We start from the raw sequence: 15,270 nt of genomic DNA on the forward strand, positions 1-15,270 counted from the left end.
ATTTGATTCTTGAGATATTTAATAATTCTATTATTCTATCGATTGTCAATTATTATTTTTAAATAAACGTAGTATCGTGAAAACATATCACAATTTATAAATACTAATAGTTGCTCGTCGATTTTCTTCAAATTTTATTTTTGCATACACTTTTCTGATTTCTTTACGGTGGAAAATATTTCAGACATTAAAATATAACAATCAGATAAAATTTGCTAGAATCTAAGATTTATAAATTTTCTATTGATTTCCTGAAAATAATCGGCGCATATTGCACTTATTCAAGATCAGACCAGGTCCCACGCAGATTGGCTCGTAATGGCGCTCGAATGAACATCAAGAATGATACGATCATCTAATCGGGCTCCGACGATGACACCCCGGCGCATCCTACTGGAAAATTTCTAGCACCCTCCTGAGGTGTCACAATAAAACAAGCCGGTGGCCACTTGACGACAGGGGGTAGCCGCTCTCTCACCCTTAATGTATACTAAGCAGGGCTCACGTTTTTTATGCTCCTTCGAATCACGGAGATCCGGCTAATCGAAAGTTGATTGTTTGGGAAAAGTTTTTCACAAATGCACCACATCTATCATTTCTTTCAAATATTATTTTTTTCTCATATTTAAGATTAATAATACTTAATTGTACATATTTTTTCAAGAATTGTTTAATTTAGTTATTTTTAGTTAGTTTCATTTAGTTATTTTTATTTAGTTGAAATTATACAAAATGTTATTTTTTTAATTTTATTAACTAAAAGAGCTTTTTTTTCTAAAATTGTTTTGTTTAAAAATAATTAATTACTGTTCTTTCTTTCGAGATCTTTCGTTAATACATTTTTTTTATTATAGTATATTTTACTAGAATCAATCTAATGCAATATTATTTTCAATCTAATATTTTTTTATGTAATATATTGTGAAATATTATTTTTTTACATGTGATATTATTCTGAAAACTTAAAAAAATAGTGAATTCCATTACGAGAATCGATAGAAAGGCACCCTCGGGTGCCCCCATTGAATTTAATAGGGGATATTTTGTAGCGGTTTCCCACAGCCTTGGTAACTCGCGACCCAATTTGCGCGTGCCAATGAATAAAGATATGGTATTAATATTACCACCACCGCACGCGGTGATTGACTCACGTGACTCTTATCGCGGTCTTTAATTTCATGCATTTTCAAATAAAAATCCGAAGAATCATTAATATTGATGATTCACATATACAATGTGATCGGAAGATGGTGATAAATTGTAATAAATTTATTATAAACTTATAGATGTCAAATTTAATGTATCGCGATTCTAAAAATTGCAACAATTATGAATATTTCATAAATCCAGCACATTTTAATTTAGTATGCTCGGATTAGCAGCAAGACATCGGATATAAAGAATTCGTAGAAAAAAGAAACGCGGAGATTAATTACAAAACGATGTAGCGTAACTGTTAATTAAGCGTCGAGATAATCCTTTCTATTTTACGGCATCTTAAAAATTAATCTTCCGTCGATTTGTCCGCTTAATCCCCAAGATTAATACCTCATGCCGTTACTGGGTCTTCCAACAACTTGACCCTTGCGATTCCACGACCGTGAGGAGGGTGACGTGAGGGTCGCGAGAGGGCTGTAGGGCGGGGCATCCCTTATCAGCGGCGAACACTCGCGCAGCCTCCGTTTTCTCGTTTCAATAACGTCCTACTCGAAATCTCAGCGGCACTTTCACTTGTGTATGAGTGTTAGATAGCTATCTTGGAACATGGTTTTGCAATAGTTAAATATTAGATTAAGTATTATAAATACCAATAAAACAATGAGATGACGATAAATTATGAGATTCAAGATCGTAGTTAAATTGAATTATAAAATCACTTTTTTGGGCAAAAATTTTGTCATTTCTTCTAAATTTTTTATCTTTTTATTGTCTACATTTTATTGCTTAAAAATGTGTTTCTGAATCTTCGAGAATCTTAATTTCAGATTTTATAAAAATTATCATTCACCTCTAAGTACCATTTCTTACTACATTTTGTTAAAATTGTCATTAAGATTTTCTTATTAAAAACATTCAACTTTTTTAAAGTTCTTTTATAGCTGTCTGAAACATGTTTTAGTGTTTTGTCTGAATCTTAAAGTTCAAAATTCTTTTATTTTTGTAGAGGTCGTCATGTTTTTTTATAATATTTCTTTAAATATGTGCTACTCTTTTACAATCAGCAGGCATTTTTATCTCTTATTTTTTAGCTTCTATTCGACGGGACGCATTTTCACTAACGGAGTTAAATCTCTCCTTGAATGGGTTAAACCAATGTTCTACCGGGCACGTGTGAGTACAGGGGGATCTCTCGTCGGAGTATGTCGATGGGAGAGAGAGAGGCGTGTCACTGGTTTTGCGCAGCGTCCCATGAACATCAACGCGCTCGAATAGAGCATCCCCGTGCCATGGAAAGGGACGCGGAGGGTGAAATCAATTTTCGTTATCGCCGTCAACCAGTCGCCCCACGCTAAATCCCGTTATTAGTGTTTGTTTTCCACGTGTGGCATTCGCGTCCGCTGACGTATCGATCATCGAAACGAGCGCGTACAAGACATTTAAAACGAACATTAACTTTGTTGCGTAACGTGCGAGTTACGCGATGTTACATTACCGTCAATTATCTCTCTGGATTAGAATCGAATCAAAATAGGATAAAAAATTATTTTTCGGTACTAATGTAAGACGTAGAAAAAGGATAATTTATAATGATATTGGATGTATTACATTGTGTTCTCTCTCTCTCTCTTTAAAAAAAAAATAATAATAAGATGCTTCAACACATTAATCACGAGAATAATTATCATAAATTAAATAAATAACGAAGACATATATATCAGCATAACTCGACATAATATCGGTGAGTGATTTTATCATTTTATTATATCGTCTAAATATATGTGCATATATTTATTATTATTTGTTATGATTATACATGCTATTATATTGTTCGATTTTCATATATGCAGAATATTTATAAACTTGAGTTGCTAATAAAGTCGCATAGTAACTTAAACACTTGAATATATAATTGTTCAATGAATTTTATTTATGCATACACAATTCTACAATCAATTATATTGTCCAATATTATATTTTGATTAAATCGTTCATTGATGATCAATGATAAATTTCAAGCTACATCGTATCGGATACGATATCTCACTCTAACTTATATTGTATTCATAAATATGAATCATACATGTAATCTGGAGTATTTACAATCAAAGTCCTATTTACTGTCAAAAAAAAAAGTAGAAATATAATCTCGGCACCAGTCTTATATCGATTTTTCTCAGATTGGCTTTAAAATAAAGATATAAGTTTTAAATATACATTTCGTAATTACATAAAATACGTAATCTCCTAATCCGAGTATATGATCAATTGCAGTTTATGTTAAGATGCAATCGATCGTCGATTATTAAATCAATTAAATCGCAAAGTCAACAAATATCGATTGCACAATTCTTTTTAGCAAATTTGAAAATTATTTTGTACATATAATCATAACACAAAAGACTTCAATAAATTCTATGATTATATATTATATTCTATGATTATATAAAATACTATACAATTTCACAAAGATGTGTGAATATTCGTAAAATGCAAATTAAGTCGTGTTTTTCATCGAGTTTTCTCGAGTTAATTTCAGAATGGATTCGAATATATACTCGAAAATTCGAATATTATTCTCGGATTTCACAAAATTAGATATTGACAAATTAATTATTCCATTATATGAAAAAATGGAAACTTATTTTGCTGCCGAAAATACTTGAATAATTCCGAATTGTCGAATATCTCCTTATTTACATCAAGTAAACTCGATTTTAAGTAGATTCAAATATTAAGAATGGCTGAAATTATCGAAAATACATATTTAAAAATAATAATCTAAATACTATAAAATAATATTATATATAGTGTAAATGTTATATAATTATATACAATATAAATATATTATAAATATATTATATAATAAATGAGATAAATAGCAAAAATTAAATCAAATCTACACATAATTATTTCACAAAGGGGCATGATCACAGCACGTTCTTCTCTCTTACAAAACTTTACAATTGTTATGAATCTAGATTTTCAGTTATTTCAGTTTAGCAATGGATTTAAATAGAAAATTATTTAATAATAAAATAATTAATTAATTATACGCTACTCATCTAAACTAAATAAGAATTGTAAATATTTACTAAATATATGAATAAAATTATTACTTAATTATTTTATTTAATATGAATAAAATTATTATTTAATTATTACTTAATATGAACAAAAAAATTATTGAAAGTATAGGATATTAAGTATTTTTATAAAAACTGATGAATGTATATATATGTTGTTAAAAGTACTGAGTCTTTGATATTTAAAAAATCACAAACCAAATTTTCAGAAAATTTAAAAATTAAAATAATATTTCACTTTCAAATATCTGCCCCTCATTTTTTTGTGAGATTTTTTTTAAATTATTTTAATTACAACAAATAAATCGTCCATATTTTTTTAAATTATTGATTTAATAATGCGTAATAAGGTATCGACTGTTGTTATAATAATCCTTTTTTTCAGACATGTAATATTATTAATTAATATCGTCAATCATATTGATATTGTGCTAAATATAGAAAAATACTGTTGCCAATGCAATTTTCTAGTAAAAAGCAAAACCAAGGATGAGGAAAGGTACCATAATAATACAAATAGTGTAAATTGTCGTTCGTGGTTCACATGTAGACACACCAACATACTCCTCGTTCCATTGCGAATCATTATTACTCAAGGGCAATTCTAATACCGTTCTTTCTTTGCTGAAGATTTTAAATGGTAATGAACACTCTTTCGTGCTATTTTTGCATGCGTACACAGGATTTGAAGTATTGTAGACAGTCTTCAAAAGATCAAATTTTACTCTCACGTAATTATGTTGCACCTCATTCTCCGAATTAAATACAAAGAAGTAATATCCATTTAAAGGTACTCTACAATCATAAATTATATACAAATATAATAGAGTATTATAATAATATGTAATATATAATATTGTGATAATATTGTGATATATTATTATAAAAATATATCTCTCTCTTTTTATGTAAAAATTAAGATTTTAAAACAACTGTATATTGTAACAAATGCGTATTTCCTTAAAATTTAAAAAAAGATATTTCTTATAAAAGAAGAACTATGTGTTTTTTTAAAGCCAATAGCTAAAAGTGGTTAAAAATAATAAAACGAAAAAAAATAATAATTGAAAAGAAAATAATAATTGAATATAAACGCATTTTAAAGAAAATATTAAACAGAAATATAAACAGTAGAAGAGTATAAGAAGGAAAATATAAACAGTAATTTTTGTTTACCTATATGTTACAGTATTGGCAAAGGAAGCCGTAGAATGATGACTTTCGTGTTTAGGTGTACAATAACGATGCGGTGTCAGAGGTAAATTCAGGATGAGACCCTTGCATTCCAATAACCGCTCCTCCGAACTACTAAACGAACTCCAGAACTCGGAATTACTTCTATCGTTCAAAGTTGTTTCGTTTACGCTACCTCGGACCTCTGCAATACCGTCTGGATTCAATGTATCCTGATGAAGGTACGTCAACATTACCAAATTACTTTGCATATCTTTAATTGAATTTATGGGGCTAGAAAGCTGTACTTTAAATAAAATATGTGGAGAATTATGTTTATAGTTTGCAAATAAATATTGCTTATCTATTATGTATCTATTACGGTTTATCTGCCAAGGAAGAAAATCTCATAAATATACAGCTGAAATATCTAGAAGTAGTTACATGATTTACTTCAATGGTGGGAATATAAAGTTTGGAATATATTTTTCTTATACTTATTTCAATAAGTAACAAATTAAACCCGTTATCGAATTTTAACGAAGAATGATGTTATCAATGAAAAAAATTTTGCATGTGTCAAGTAAGCATTATTTTCGCCCGTATATTTGCGAACGACAAATTCTCTTTAAGATCAATTTATTATCGACACTTTCGAATAAATAGAAATTTATTACGATTTGTATTATTGGTACTTTCTAATCAGTAAATTGTTTTTAATGATAAGAATATAAATACAAGTTATAGGTTCTATGGTAATTATAAAGATTAATTTGTTACACTAATAAGTACAAGAAATACATCAGAATAAGAAGAATAAGACAATACGAACTTCTTCTAGTGCTGCATCCCCATCTTTGTCCTCCTCCGTTAATAATTTATGGAGCGGCGACGAAAGAACTAAGTCTCTTCTCTTTCTCCGCTTGTCTTCGTTCGACAATTTTTTGTCATTCATCGTTTCATTTACCAGTCGTTTCAACGCGGCACCTTTGGAATTGTTCTGTGCATCAATCTCGTCCATTAACTTACGCAACATTTGTCTGCCACGATCGCCTAAAGAATTGATTTTTCGCAGGACATCTTGAAATATTTCTGCAGAGTTTATCTGTTTGGCTTTCGACTCTTCTTGCTTTTTTGTAATTTCTTCCATCGTTTCGGTTTTCATTTGTGTATTGGATGTCGCAAGACTCGGACGAAGATCGGAGAAAGACGTGAAATTCCGTTTGATTTCTTTTACAGAAGTAAACGTCATATTTGAAGGCAAAAATCTAATAAAATGTTTGAATATATAATTCTTAATTATAAAGAGAAAAATTGCGTGCAAAGGAATTTCGCATTACGTCTAGAAATATGTATGGAATTTTTCTAGAATTTACAAGTTCAATTATTGTTAAAATAATAAGTTTGTAAATTAAAAAATAATATAAAATAATGTTTTTTAATTTTTCTTAATGAAAAAAAAACAGATCAAAATTGAAATATTAAGTCATATCGAGAAAAATAACGCACTTTGTACTATTTTCCAATATCTCTTTATTATTGCCAGATGTGCTTGTTGATTCCCGCAGAGGCTGATTTTCAGAAGATAAATTGTCAGGATGATTTGCGGTTGGTGGTTTATCGATATTCGTGACCTCCTTGAAAACAGCCTCATAATGATGATGCGGATTTTCTTTTTGCTTCTTCTTCGTGTCAGTAGTCTTGGCCAAAAGCTGTGTGAGAATATGTCGCATTGTCTGAGCGTCTAACTCATGACTACCCACCTGATTCTCCAATGATGTGGAAATGTTTAAGCGCAGGGCATTACCTTTATGATGAAACTGTACGTCCTGATTTACTCGACTCATTTTTTCAGGTATGTTGAGACGTGCCGCCTGACGATTGAAAAATAACTCATATTGTGCGCGTATTTTACAGATAATTGAAATTGGAAGAAAGATTTTTAAGAGAAAGACGTACTTCTGTAGTCACTTTCATATCAAGAAGCCCTTGTTCTTTGGCGACCTCAAGGAGTTCATCGAGTTCCTCGCTACTGTCATCCCCAATGAAGGCGCACTCATGTAGATTCTTGAATCCACGGATTATCGTTAAAGAAGCACCTGGCCATCTGTAGATTATGAAACACAATTATAATGGATTAATAATATAAGTACGTGAAGGATAATATTATTTTAAATGCGTAGAAAATTTAATTAAAGGAAACGAATTGTTTTACATAAAAAAAGGTTGCAAAATTTTCTTCCGCTTCTACTATTGAAATTTGCGTAATAACGCGCGAGCCCTCATTTTAAGAATTCTACCTTACACAAGTCGAAACAGTGACACTACTTCCACGTAAAAGATAAAATCCCCAGTACTCCTTCATGTCATCATCCATAACGAGGTGTCTCGTCATCGAAATTGGCACTGCTTCCTTTTCGACTACTGGTTCGTTACTCATCAGATATGCGTTAAATGTAGCATTAACTTTGACCACTTGTTTCTAAAAAGGGATTTATCCACTTATCACTTTATTCTATATTAATTTTTAAAACACGAATACACTTTTTAAAATTGCATGCGATATAAATAATTATTTGGCTATTAAAATATTTCAAATTCTGTTTTCATTACTTTTTAATTTATTATATACAGGGTGGGGCATTTTAATCGCTCCAGGCGGATATCTGGAAAACTAAAATAGATACAGAAAAATGTTTCATACAAAAGTTGTATGGTTCGGAGGGGGACATAAGATGGTGCTATTTGACCTTGAAGAAGTCACCTGAAAGTCACGTGAAGGTCACCTCCAACTTTTTAAATGGGACACCCTATATACTTTTGCATATTCTTGTAGCTCATCTCGAGAGCTTTCCAAAACACTATAATTAAGTTAGTTTTCCTTAAGTATTTTTCGAGTTATGAGGCTTGAAATAATTTCTTAATTTTACGTAAACCATAAAATATCTAGTAAAATATTCATTTTTCGATTATCTTACCTCAATACTTTTATGTACAAAATAATGAGAGGAATCAATTGATGTAAAGAAAAAATATAGTTGTTTTTAAGAAAAAATATGTAATTTGCAATTAACAATTCCATATTTTAGGGTGTCCCATTTAAAAAGTTGGAGGTGACCTTCACGTGACTTTCAGGTGACTTCTTCAAGGTCAAATAGCACCATCTTATGTCCCCCTCCGAACCATACAACTTTTGTATGAAACATTTTTCTGTATCTCTCTTAGTTTTCCAGATATCCGCCTGGGGCGATTAAAATGCCCCACCCTGTATATATATACATATATATATCAAATATTAATATAAAAATTATATTGTATTTAAATTATATTACATTTTTAAAAGAAAAATTAATGAAGAAAATTTGCGATAAAATAAAAAATCATCGAAGATAAAATGGTAATAGCAAATGCCTTACTTGACACCAAAAGGTGGATACTTTGGCGTCGATTAGTCTTTGATCTGATATCGTTAAAGCGTATAGCTGCTCGGAATACACGTGGTATCGCACATACAACGGTACAGCAATAAGGGCAGATGGCAGAAACATCCCCAGCACACATAATCGCATCACTCTCAAAGGCACTTTATAATTTGATTTTCGCGGTTGCCAATCTCGTGGACGGATACCGTCCTCTGCAAAAAAATCGTCAACTTAAAAAGTATAAATATTTTAATTTTCTAAATTTCTAAACGAGATTCATTATTTGAATTCTATTGCCTCTCTCTAAATAATTTTGTTTACATTTCTTAGAAATATTTTTTAATATATAAAATTTTCTTCTAAAAAGATAATTATTTCCTTTTTATTGGTTACTTCATTTAGCATATATGTTGAATTTAATTAATATCAAATTTAATTAATTTTATTAATCTTATTATTTGTTTTAGTTCATTTTTTCCTAAACTGTGCAAGAAATTGAAAAAATTTGATACAAATAATTATAAAAATCATTTTTCTTTTTTCCTACAAATAATTATATGTACGAAAGACTGCAAGATATGAGTTGCAAAAATATGAGATATAAGAATATTTATGATATATATTTATAGTCTTCTTTATGTTAAATCGGCAATTAATCAATGTTAAGAATCGTAATCACAAATAAACATCTAATTAAACAATTCCCTTGATATCGATTCCTTTGACGTGGAATGTAGGAAAGATATAGTTTTTTATCATTTATTATCTTCGACAAGACAGACTGAGGTGAAAAGATACGCATCTACCTACATATACATATATGTTTACGCGCGCGTAGACAAAAAACAGTGGAAATTTCCTTGATTCCTCTGTAATTCTGTTAAAGCGCAACAGTAAAATGCTTGATTTGATGGGATTCTTGTATTACATCGACACATGGATTTTCGTGTTTGAAGAGGATCTAATCATATGACATAAAAACAGCGCGCATAATAAGACCTGTTTACGCTTTAGTCATATTTGATAATATCACGCAAATAGATTTTTTTTGTACTTATCTAATAAAATCATGTTAAGATATTCACCAATTGTGCGCTTAAAATATATTTCAAAAATTTATAGAGTTACTAGATTTTGAGGACTTTCCTTGTATTTTAAAATGACAATAACAATGAATTTTTTTATATTTCGAGAAATCAACAACACTTGATTATAGGCGTTTTGTTTGCCTTGCCAGAGCAATATTGCACAAATTTCAAGTGCGCTGCATAAAATTGGTTTCATGGTATTTCATAATATTTGTTTAATTTTTTAAATTCCTAAAAAAATTGAGAACTGCAATGGATTATATTTAAAGAAAGAACATAAATTATGCATATTTCGTAAACATGAAAGAATGTCGAGACATTATCGCTAGATTTAGAGATCAAGGTCATTAATCTCACCTTTGCACAAGATTGCACACATGCATATTTAGAAATGCATATACATATGTATATATTGCACACACGCATATTTAGACATGCATATACATATGTATATATGTGCGCGCGTGATTCTATCTATATGGTATGATGTTCTCTAAGATAAAATATCATGCATCACATTGATAAATTCTTTTTTCTTTTTTTAGTTAAGAAGCGTGTTAAATAGGATGTTTTTACTCAAACCATGCTTGTGTAAACAAACCATGAAAATGCTACAGTGTAAATGAAAAACGCCCATTATTATCGAGAATCTGCAATTTTTAGTAAGTAGATCATGTTCAATTCAACAGATTAAGACGCATACAACCACATTTCATATTAATTCATTCTTATTATATAATAATTCATTGAGAATTTTATACATTACGAGTAAAATTAATTTTAATAAAATAGTCTTTTTCTCTTTTTTTTTATTATAATAAACTTATTTTAAAATATTTAAAAAAATTACATGAGAATTTCCTCAAGAATATATATATAATATTTTCGCTCAGTTTTGCCTCAAAATAGCCTTAAGCAAAGAAAAAAAACAGTCATTGTATTCGTATATCGCATTATGTTTTATTTAGAAAAAGAAAGATTCATTTGCACATATAGAGAGAAAGAGAGAAACGTATGTACACGTGCTGCTGAAATTGCAGTGGCCAGTCAAAAGAAAAAAAAAAGAAAAAGAATTTAAAAATAAAACCAATCTATCTCGCAAAGGCGACATAGCCATCGGTACGTTTAATAAATTACCTACATAAAAGAAGAATGCGCGATTATATGTGGAGTGAATATACTGCTTCTCTTTTTGAAGACAGTGTTTTCTTTTATTGCTGCACAATGTGGCTGACGATTACATTAAACGTTATTGCAAAAGTTCACATCTATATCATTGAAGAAAGGCTACGAAAAATACACTCTCTTGCAAACTTTCTTACTTTATATTATAATTATTACAGAATATTTATTTCATACTTTTTGTTTATATTTTTCAATGGAAAAATGGAAATCTGTCGATTAGATGTATTATAAACAAAAAAAAGCATGCATTCTCTCTAAAAAACATATCGTGATAATTCAATTTCTATAAGATGCATATAAAAAATATTACCATTGTTTGAAACGCATCAAAATGCAAACAAGGCCACGTTTTTATATGCGCAGTGACAATTGCTAATGTTCTTCGCATAGTTTTTATGATGTATTATCATTCGGCCGAGGTGATAACGAGATTGTCCCGACGCGCGAACAACAATGAATCATAAAGATTCTACCAAGAAAAGAGAGATTCTTACCAAGTATATCTATTTTCAAAGGCGTCGTGGGCATTTTCGGGAGATAGATGTGCTCGCTCAAGATTTGAGGTACAGAAGATCGCAGAACTTCGTTTTTCTCTCACAAAGTTAGATACACTTTAACTTCAATAGATAAAACTTCAAGAAATCATACACACTATGTCCTGATATTTACTCTTCGCAGTCAATTATGTTACATAATATTACTTGACAATATTAATTATTCGGTTCGTTCGCACTTTTAATATTAAAAATTTAACACTAGATTAATGTACAGAGTAAATTCTAACTTTGAAATGTCGACAATTGTTTTTTCGTAGCTTATAATTTATATTCCGAGATAAGAAAATAATTTTAACTAATGCGCATCATTTTTTACAAGACTTGTTTACTAGAAAAAAAATCGCACTGAATTATCTTATATTCGTTGGAAATTAAATAAAACGCGTGGTGCGTATCGGTCGCTGTCGACAGATCGACTGAATCTATGAACGAACATATGATGTTTTGTATCAATGCCTTATCGCGCTTTAATGTGAAAGAATTAAAGAAGCTTCTTGATTAGCGACCTATCTGCACAGAATTTGCTCATATAATGCTTTTATATTACGTTTATTGCACTCATAATGATTATTGCATAATTTGCAAAGTATTATGGTCGTTTTTTAAAATAGATTTCGGAATTTACATTGACATTCCGCTTCTCTTTTTCTCTCTAATATACTTGGAACAGGTGCACTACTTACAATAAGTAAATAATTCGACAATCTCGCTAATGTAAAAGGTTTGCAAAAAGTAATCAAAAAAGTGCGCTTAAATGATAAGATTATTTAATTGCAAATTATTCCACTGACAGTGATAAAACTATCTTGCCGCATTCTTAATAAATTCAAGATCGATAAAAAATATATATTACAGAAGTAAAATTTATATATAAATTTTATATATTGTACATCTATTTTTTTGTAAATATTAATTATTTAAATATATATGCGACCAATTATGTAATAATTACAGATCACTTATGACGAGAATAACCTTTGCCTATGTTATCATCTTTAGATTTATTGGATTTCTCTCCTCGTCGTCGTTTATTCAAAGGATTTCGAGGATCGTAAATCTCGAACCAATCGTCATTCTTTGTACTGGCATCCTTGGCAAGCACTGGTGCCTTTTCTTCGCACTGCAGAACATGTGTCATCCAAGATTCATCATGCGAATCATCGTCTTCGATATTGTTCGATATCTTATCAGAATTAGAGACGTTTTCCTTGGCGTTTTGAAGTTTGTTTCTAAATTTATTTAACAGTTCCATCGTGAAATCCTCACGCGTTTTACCCTTCTTAGGCAATTTTGCCTTTGCTTCTTTATATTTTTTTTGAGTTTCTATGTACTCTTTCATTATTTCAGATTTACTTTCCTTCTTCTCGGATTGAAGCTTTTGCTCTGCCTCCTTTGCTTTCTTTTCATTTTGTACGCTTCGCTTTAGATCGCGTATTTCCTTTCTTATTGCTTCGCTACAAATTTCAAACAATACAAAATATAAATATCATTTTGTACTCTGAAGATATAAACTTTCTCTATTTTACAATTCGAAATCTGTATAAAAAAAAATGTTACGTACGCCTTTTTCTTCAGCTCCTCGTCTCGATCTTTTCCCAAATAATATTCTTCGATTTCTTCATCTTCATTTAACTTTTCAGTTTTTATCTCATCACTCTCAATTTTCGGCTTTATTTGGGAAGTCTTCTTAGAATCCTTCAGTTTATTTTTTATCCTTTCTTTTACAGCTCTGTTATTTAACACATAATATTAATTATTTTATTTTATATAATGATTTTCTATAAATAACTCACTCTTTTTCTTTTGCAAGAGCAGCCAATTCTTCTGAATCGTGTATTCCATCATCACTCTCCCAATCACTACTCCGGTCCTCTTTGATTTTTTTACTCGGTGGTCCAGCAGGTTCAACTACAGGTTGCGAGCTTAACTTTGGATCAGACAAGCAATCATGTGCTGATTTTCCTTTGCCACTATATTGTTTATTTAAAACTGATGACTCCTCTTCATCTTCTTCAGCCTCTTCTCCAAATGACAATAATTTGAAATTCCTAACATATTTGTTTAATATATAAAAAAACAATATTTATTATTTCAAATAATTTTATAATTATCTTACTTGACACCAGTTTTTTTATCTTTCTTGCTTTCCTTGCTTTCTTCTTTGGTCTCAGTTACTGTTCTTAGAATAATATCTGGAAATGGATTACTTAGCACTTGTGTTTTTAAAATCTTTTGTGGATACTGAGGCCTGTCATTCTGCAATCAAGTATTATATAAAAAAGTTCCCATATTATTTGTTTATAGAAAATGTCATATTAATCTTTTTATATACGAATGTTAAGCATTTACTTCATCTACAAGTGCGTCTTCCAACTTGAGCATATTGTAAATTGTTTCACCAGTAACTTTGCCAAAGATAGTATGTTTATTTTGTAACTCGGGTGTTGAACCCAAGGTAAAGAAAAATTGAGAACCATTATCGTCTTTGCCAGCATTGGCCATAGCAAGTAAACCTCGCCGACAGAAACGTAATCTTGTGTGAAATTCATCCTATAATATAAAAGATATAGCCAGATTTTAAGATTACACAAAAATAGTAATAATAATCAGTTCAAATTATCAATGATTAGCACCTTAAAAGGATGTCCGTATATACTCTCACCACCTTCTCCTGTCCCTGTTGGATCTCCACCTTGTGCTATGAAGCCTTTTATGATTCTGTGAAATATTGTGTCATTATAATAGCCTTCCATACAAAGCTGTATAAAATTTCTACAAGCCTTAGGAGCCTCCTTTGTCCATAATTCTAGATCTATGTCGCCAACCGTTGTCTTCATCATTACCTATTTATAGAAAAAGATAGGTAATATAGAAAAGTAAATTGAAAATGAGCAGTAAAATCACTTTAATTGCTACGTATCTTTAATACAATAATAATATTTTGAAAATTCTATAGAGAAGAGAAGTTATATACTGTATAATATATTCTGATATTAAGTGATTTATTAGAAATTTTTTGAGAAATTTTATTACTTATTAAAAAACTTGTGCATTTTTATTTATATATAAAATAATTTATACTTACTTTGCCCGTTGTGGGCGGTTCTTGTATATAAATATTGCTCATGTTTATAACCTCTCACGTCTCATCAATGCAACCGATCACACAGATATAAAGGAGAGAGAAAGATAGAGAAGTGGTTTTGCGTTTTTCAACAGATGGCAGAAGTTTCCAATGTGTTTACCCCAATCAGCTGTTTGATCAGTTCTCTTGTATGTGTGTGTGACACACTTTCCTATATAATAACAATTATTATTAATATTATTATTACTAGTTAATAATTATTAGAATAGTAATTATTAATAGTTATAATTATTATTTTTTTATAATAGTATTATATATTTATATATAATTATAATATTGCTATATGTAAGATATTATACTTTCTAGCATATTTTTTGCATAATAGGAATATATAACATCTGCATCTTAAATAATTAAATAATTTTAATTCTTTATTTTAAGAACTTAAATTTTAATTCTCATGAAAAAGTCAAATCTGGAACTTTGCTTGACAAGTGTATAGCTGAAAATCGAATT

At 29.8% G+C, this 15,270-nt stretch overlaps 2 protein-coding genes and 1 long non-coding RNA gene across 7 annotated transcripts in view; 1 reads left to right on the forward strand and 2 right to left on the reverse strand.

The window, feature by feature from the left end:
* LOC145972243 (uncharacterized) overlaps window positions 1-10,625 on the forward strand; it is a 12,763-nt gene extending 2,138 nt beyond the window's left edge. For 3 of the 4 annotated variants that reach the window (XR_014439104.1, XR_014439105.1, XR_014439107.1), the window contains 4 exons: window positions 292-2,899; window positions 5,434-5,659; window positions 6,986-7,272; window positions 7,335-7,882. This is a non-coding gene — a long non-coding RNA (uncharacterized LOC145972243). Of the gene's footprint in view, window positions 1-291; window positions 2,900-5,433; window positions 5,660-6,985; window positions 7,273-7,334; window positions 7,883-10,472 lie in introns of those variants that run through there. The other variant, XR_014439106.1, reaches the window with a different exon arrangement.
* Window positions 3,068-11,745, reverse strand: LOC145972238 (uncharacterized). 2 transcript variants are annotated; one of them, XM_083100669.1, is made up of 8 exons: window positions 11,607-11,745; window positions 8,834-9,051; window positions 7,718-7,899; window positions 7,377-7,524; window positions 6,927-7,291; window positions 6,250-6,685; window positions 5,421-5,650; window positions 3,068-5,039 (listed from the first exon to the last, which is right to left on the reverse strand). In XM_083100669.1, the coding sequence occupies exons 1-8, from the start codon at window positions 11,638-11,640 to the stop codon at window positions 4,712-4,714; spliced, it is 1,941 nt and encodes a 646-aa protein (XP_082956795.1). In that variant the 5' UTR covers window positions 11,641-11,745; the 3' UTR covers window positions 3,068-4,711. The 2 variants fall into 2 exon arrangements, with proteins under 2 accessions (XP_082956795.1, XP_082956796.1); XM_083100670.1 differs by lacking the exon at window positions 8,834-9,051 and having other exon boundaries at window positions 11,607-11,725.
* A 457-nt stretch (window positions 11,746-12,202) lies between these two features.
* LOC145972240 (spliceosome-associated protein CWC27 homolog) lies at window positions 12,203-14,856 on the reverse strand. Its single transcript, XM_083100681.1, has 7 exons — window positions 14,755-14,856; window positions 14,303-14,512; window positions 14,019-14,219; window positions 13,786-13,925; window positions 13,463-13,717; window positions 13,231-13,398; window positions 12,203-13,123 (listed from the first exon to the last, which is right to left on the reverse strand). Exons 1-7 carry the CDS (start codon window positions 14,794-14,796, stop codon window positions 12,625-12,627), a joined length of 1,515 nt encoding a protein of 504 aa, XP_082956807.1. The 5' UTR covers window positions 14,797-14,856; the 3' UTR covers window positions 12,203-12,624.
* Between the last annotated feature and the right edge of the window lie 414 nt (window positions 14,857-15,270).

Source organism: Camponotus vicinus, unplaced genomic scaffold, assembly GCF_025532165.1.
Source record: "Camponotus vicinus isolate PSW18456_S1 unplaced genomic scaffold, iyCamVici1.0 SCAF_5, whole genome shotgun sequence".
Taxonomy (NCBI): Eukaryota; Metazoa; Arthropoda; class Insecta; order Hymenoptera; family Formicidae; genus Camponotus; species Camponotus vicinus.

Coding starts and splice junctions, on each gene's coding strand:
- LOC145972238 (XM_083100669.1), bottom strand. CDS start 11,640: ATGCCCACGACGCCTTTGAAAATAGATATACTTG. Junction 7,525..7,717: donor ACTGTTTCGACTTGTGTAAG/GTAGAATTCTTA, acceptor CATAATCTACAG/ATGGCCAGGTGCTTCTTTAA. Junction 6,686..6,926: donor ATATTGGAAAATAGTACAAA/GTGCGTTATTTT, acceptor ACATTTTATTAG/ATTTTTGCCTTCAAATATGA.
- LOC145972240 (XM_083100681.1), bottom strand. CDS start 14,796: ATGAGCAATATTTATATACAAGAACCGCCCACAACGGGCAAA. Junction 14,220..14,302: donor TATACGGACATCCTTTTAAG/GTGCTAATCATT, acceptor TTTATATTATAG/GATGAATTTCACACAAGATT. Junction 13,399..13,462: donor GCTCTTGCAAAAGAAAAAGA/GTGAGTTATTTA, acceptor GTTAAATAACAG/AGCTGTAAAAGAAAGGATAA.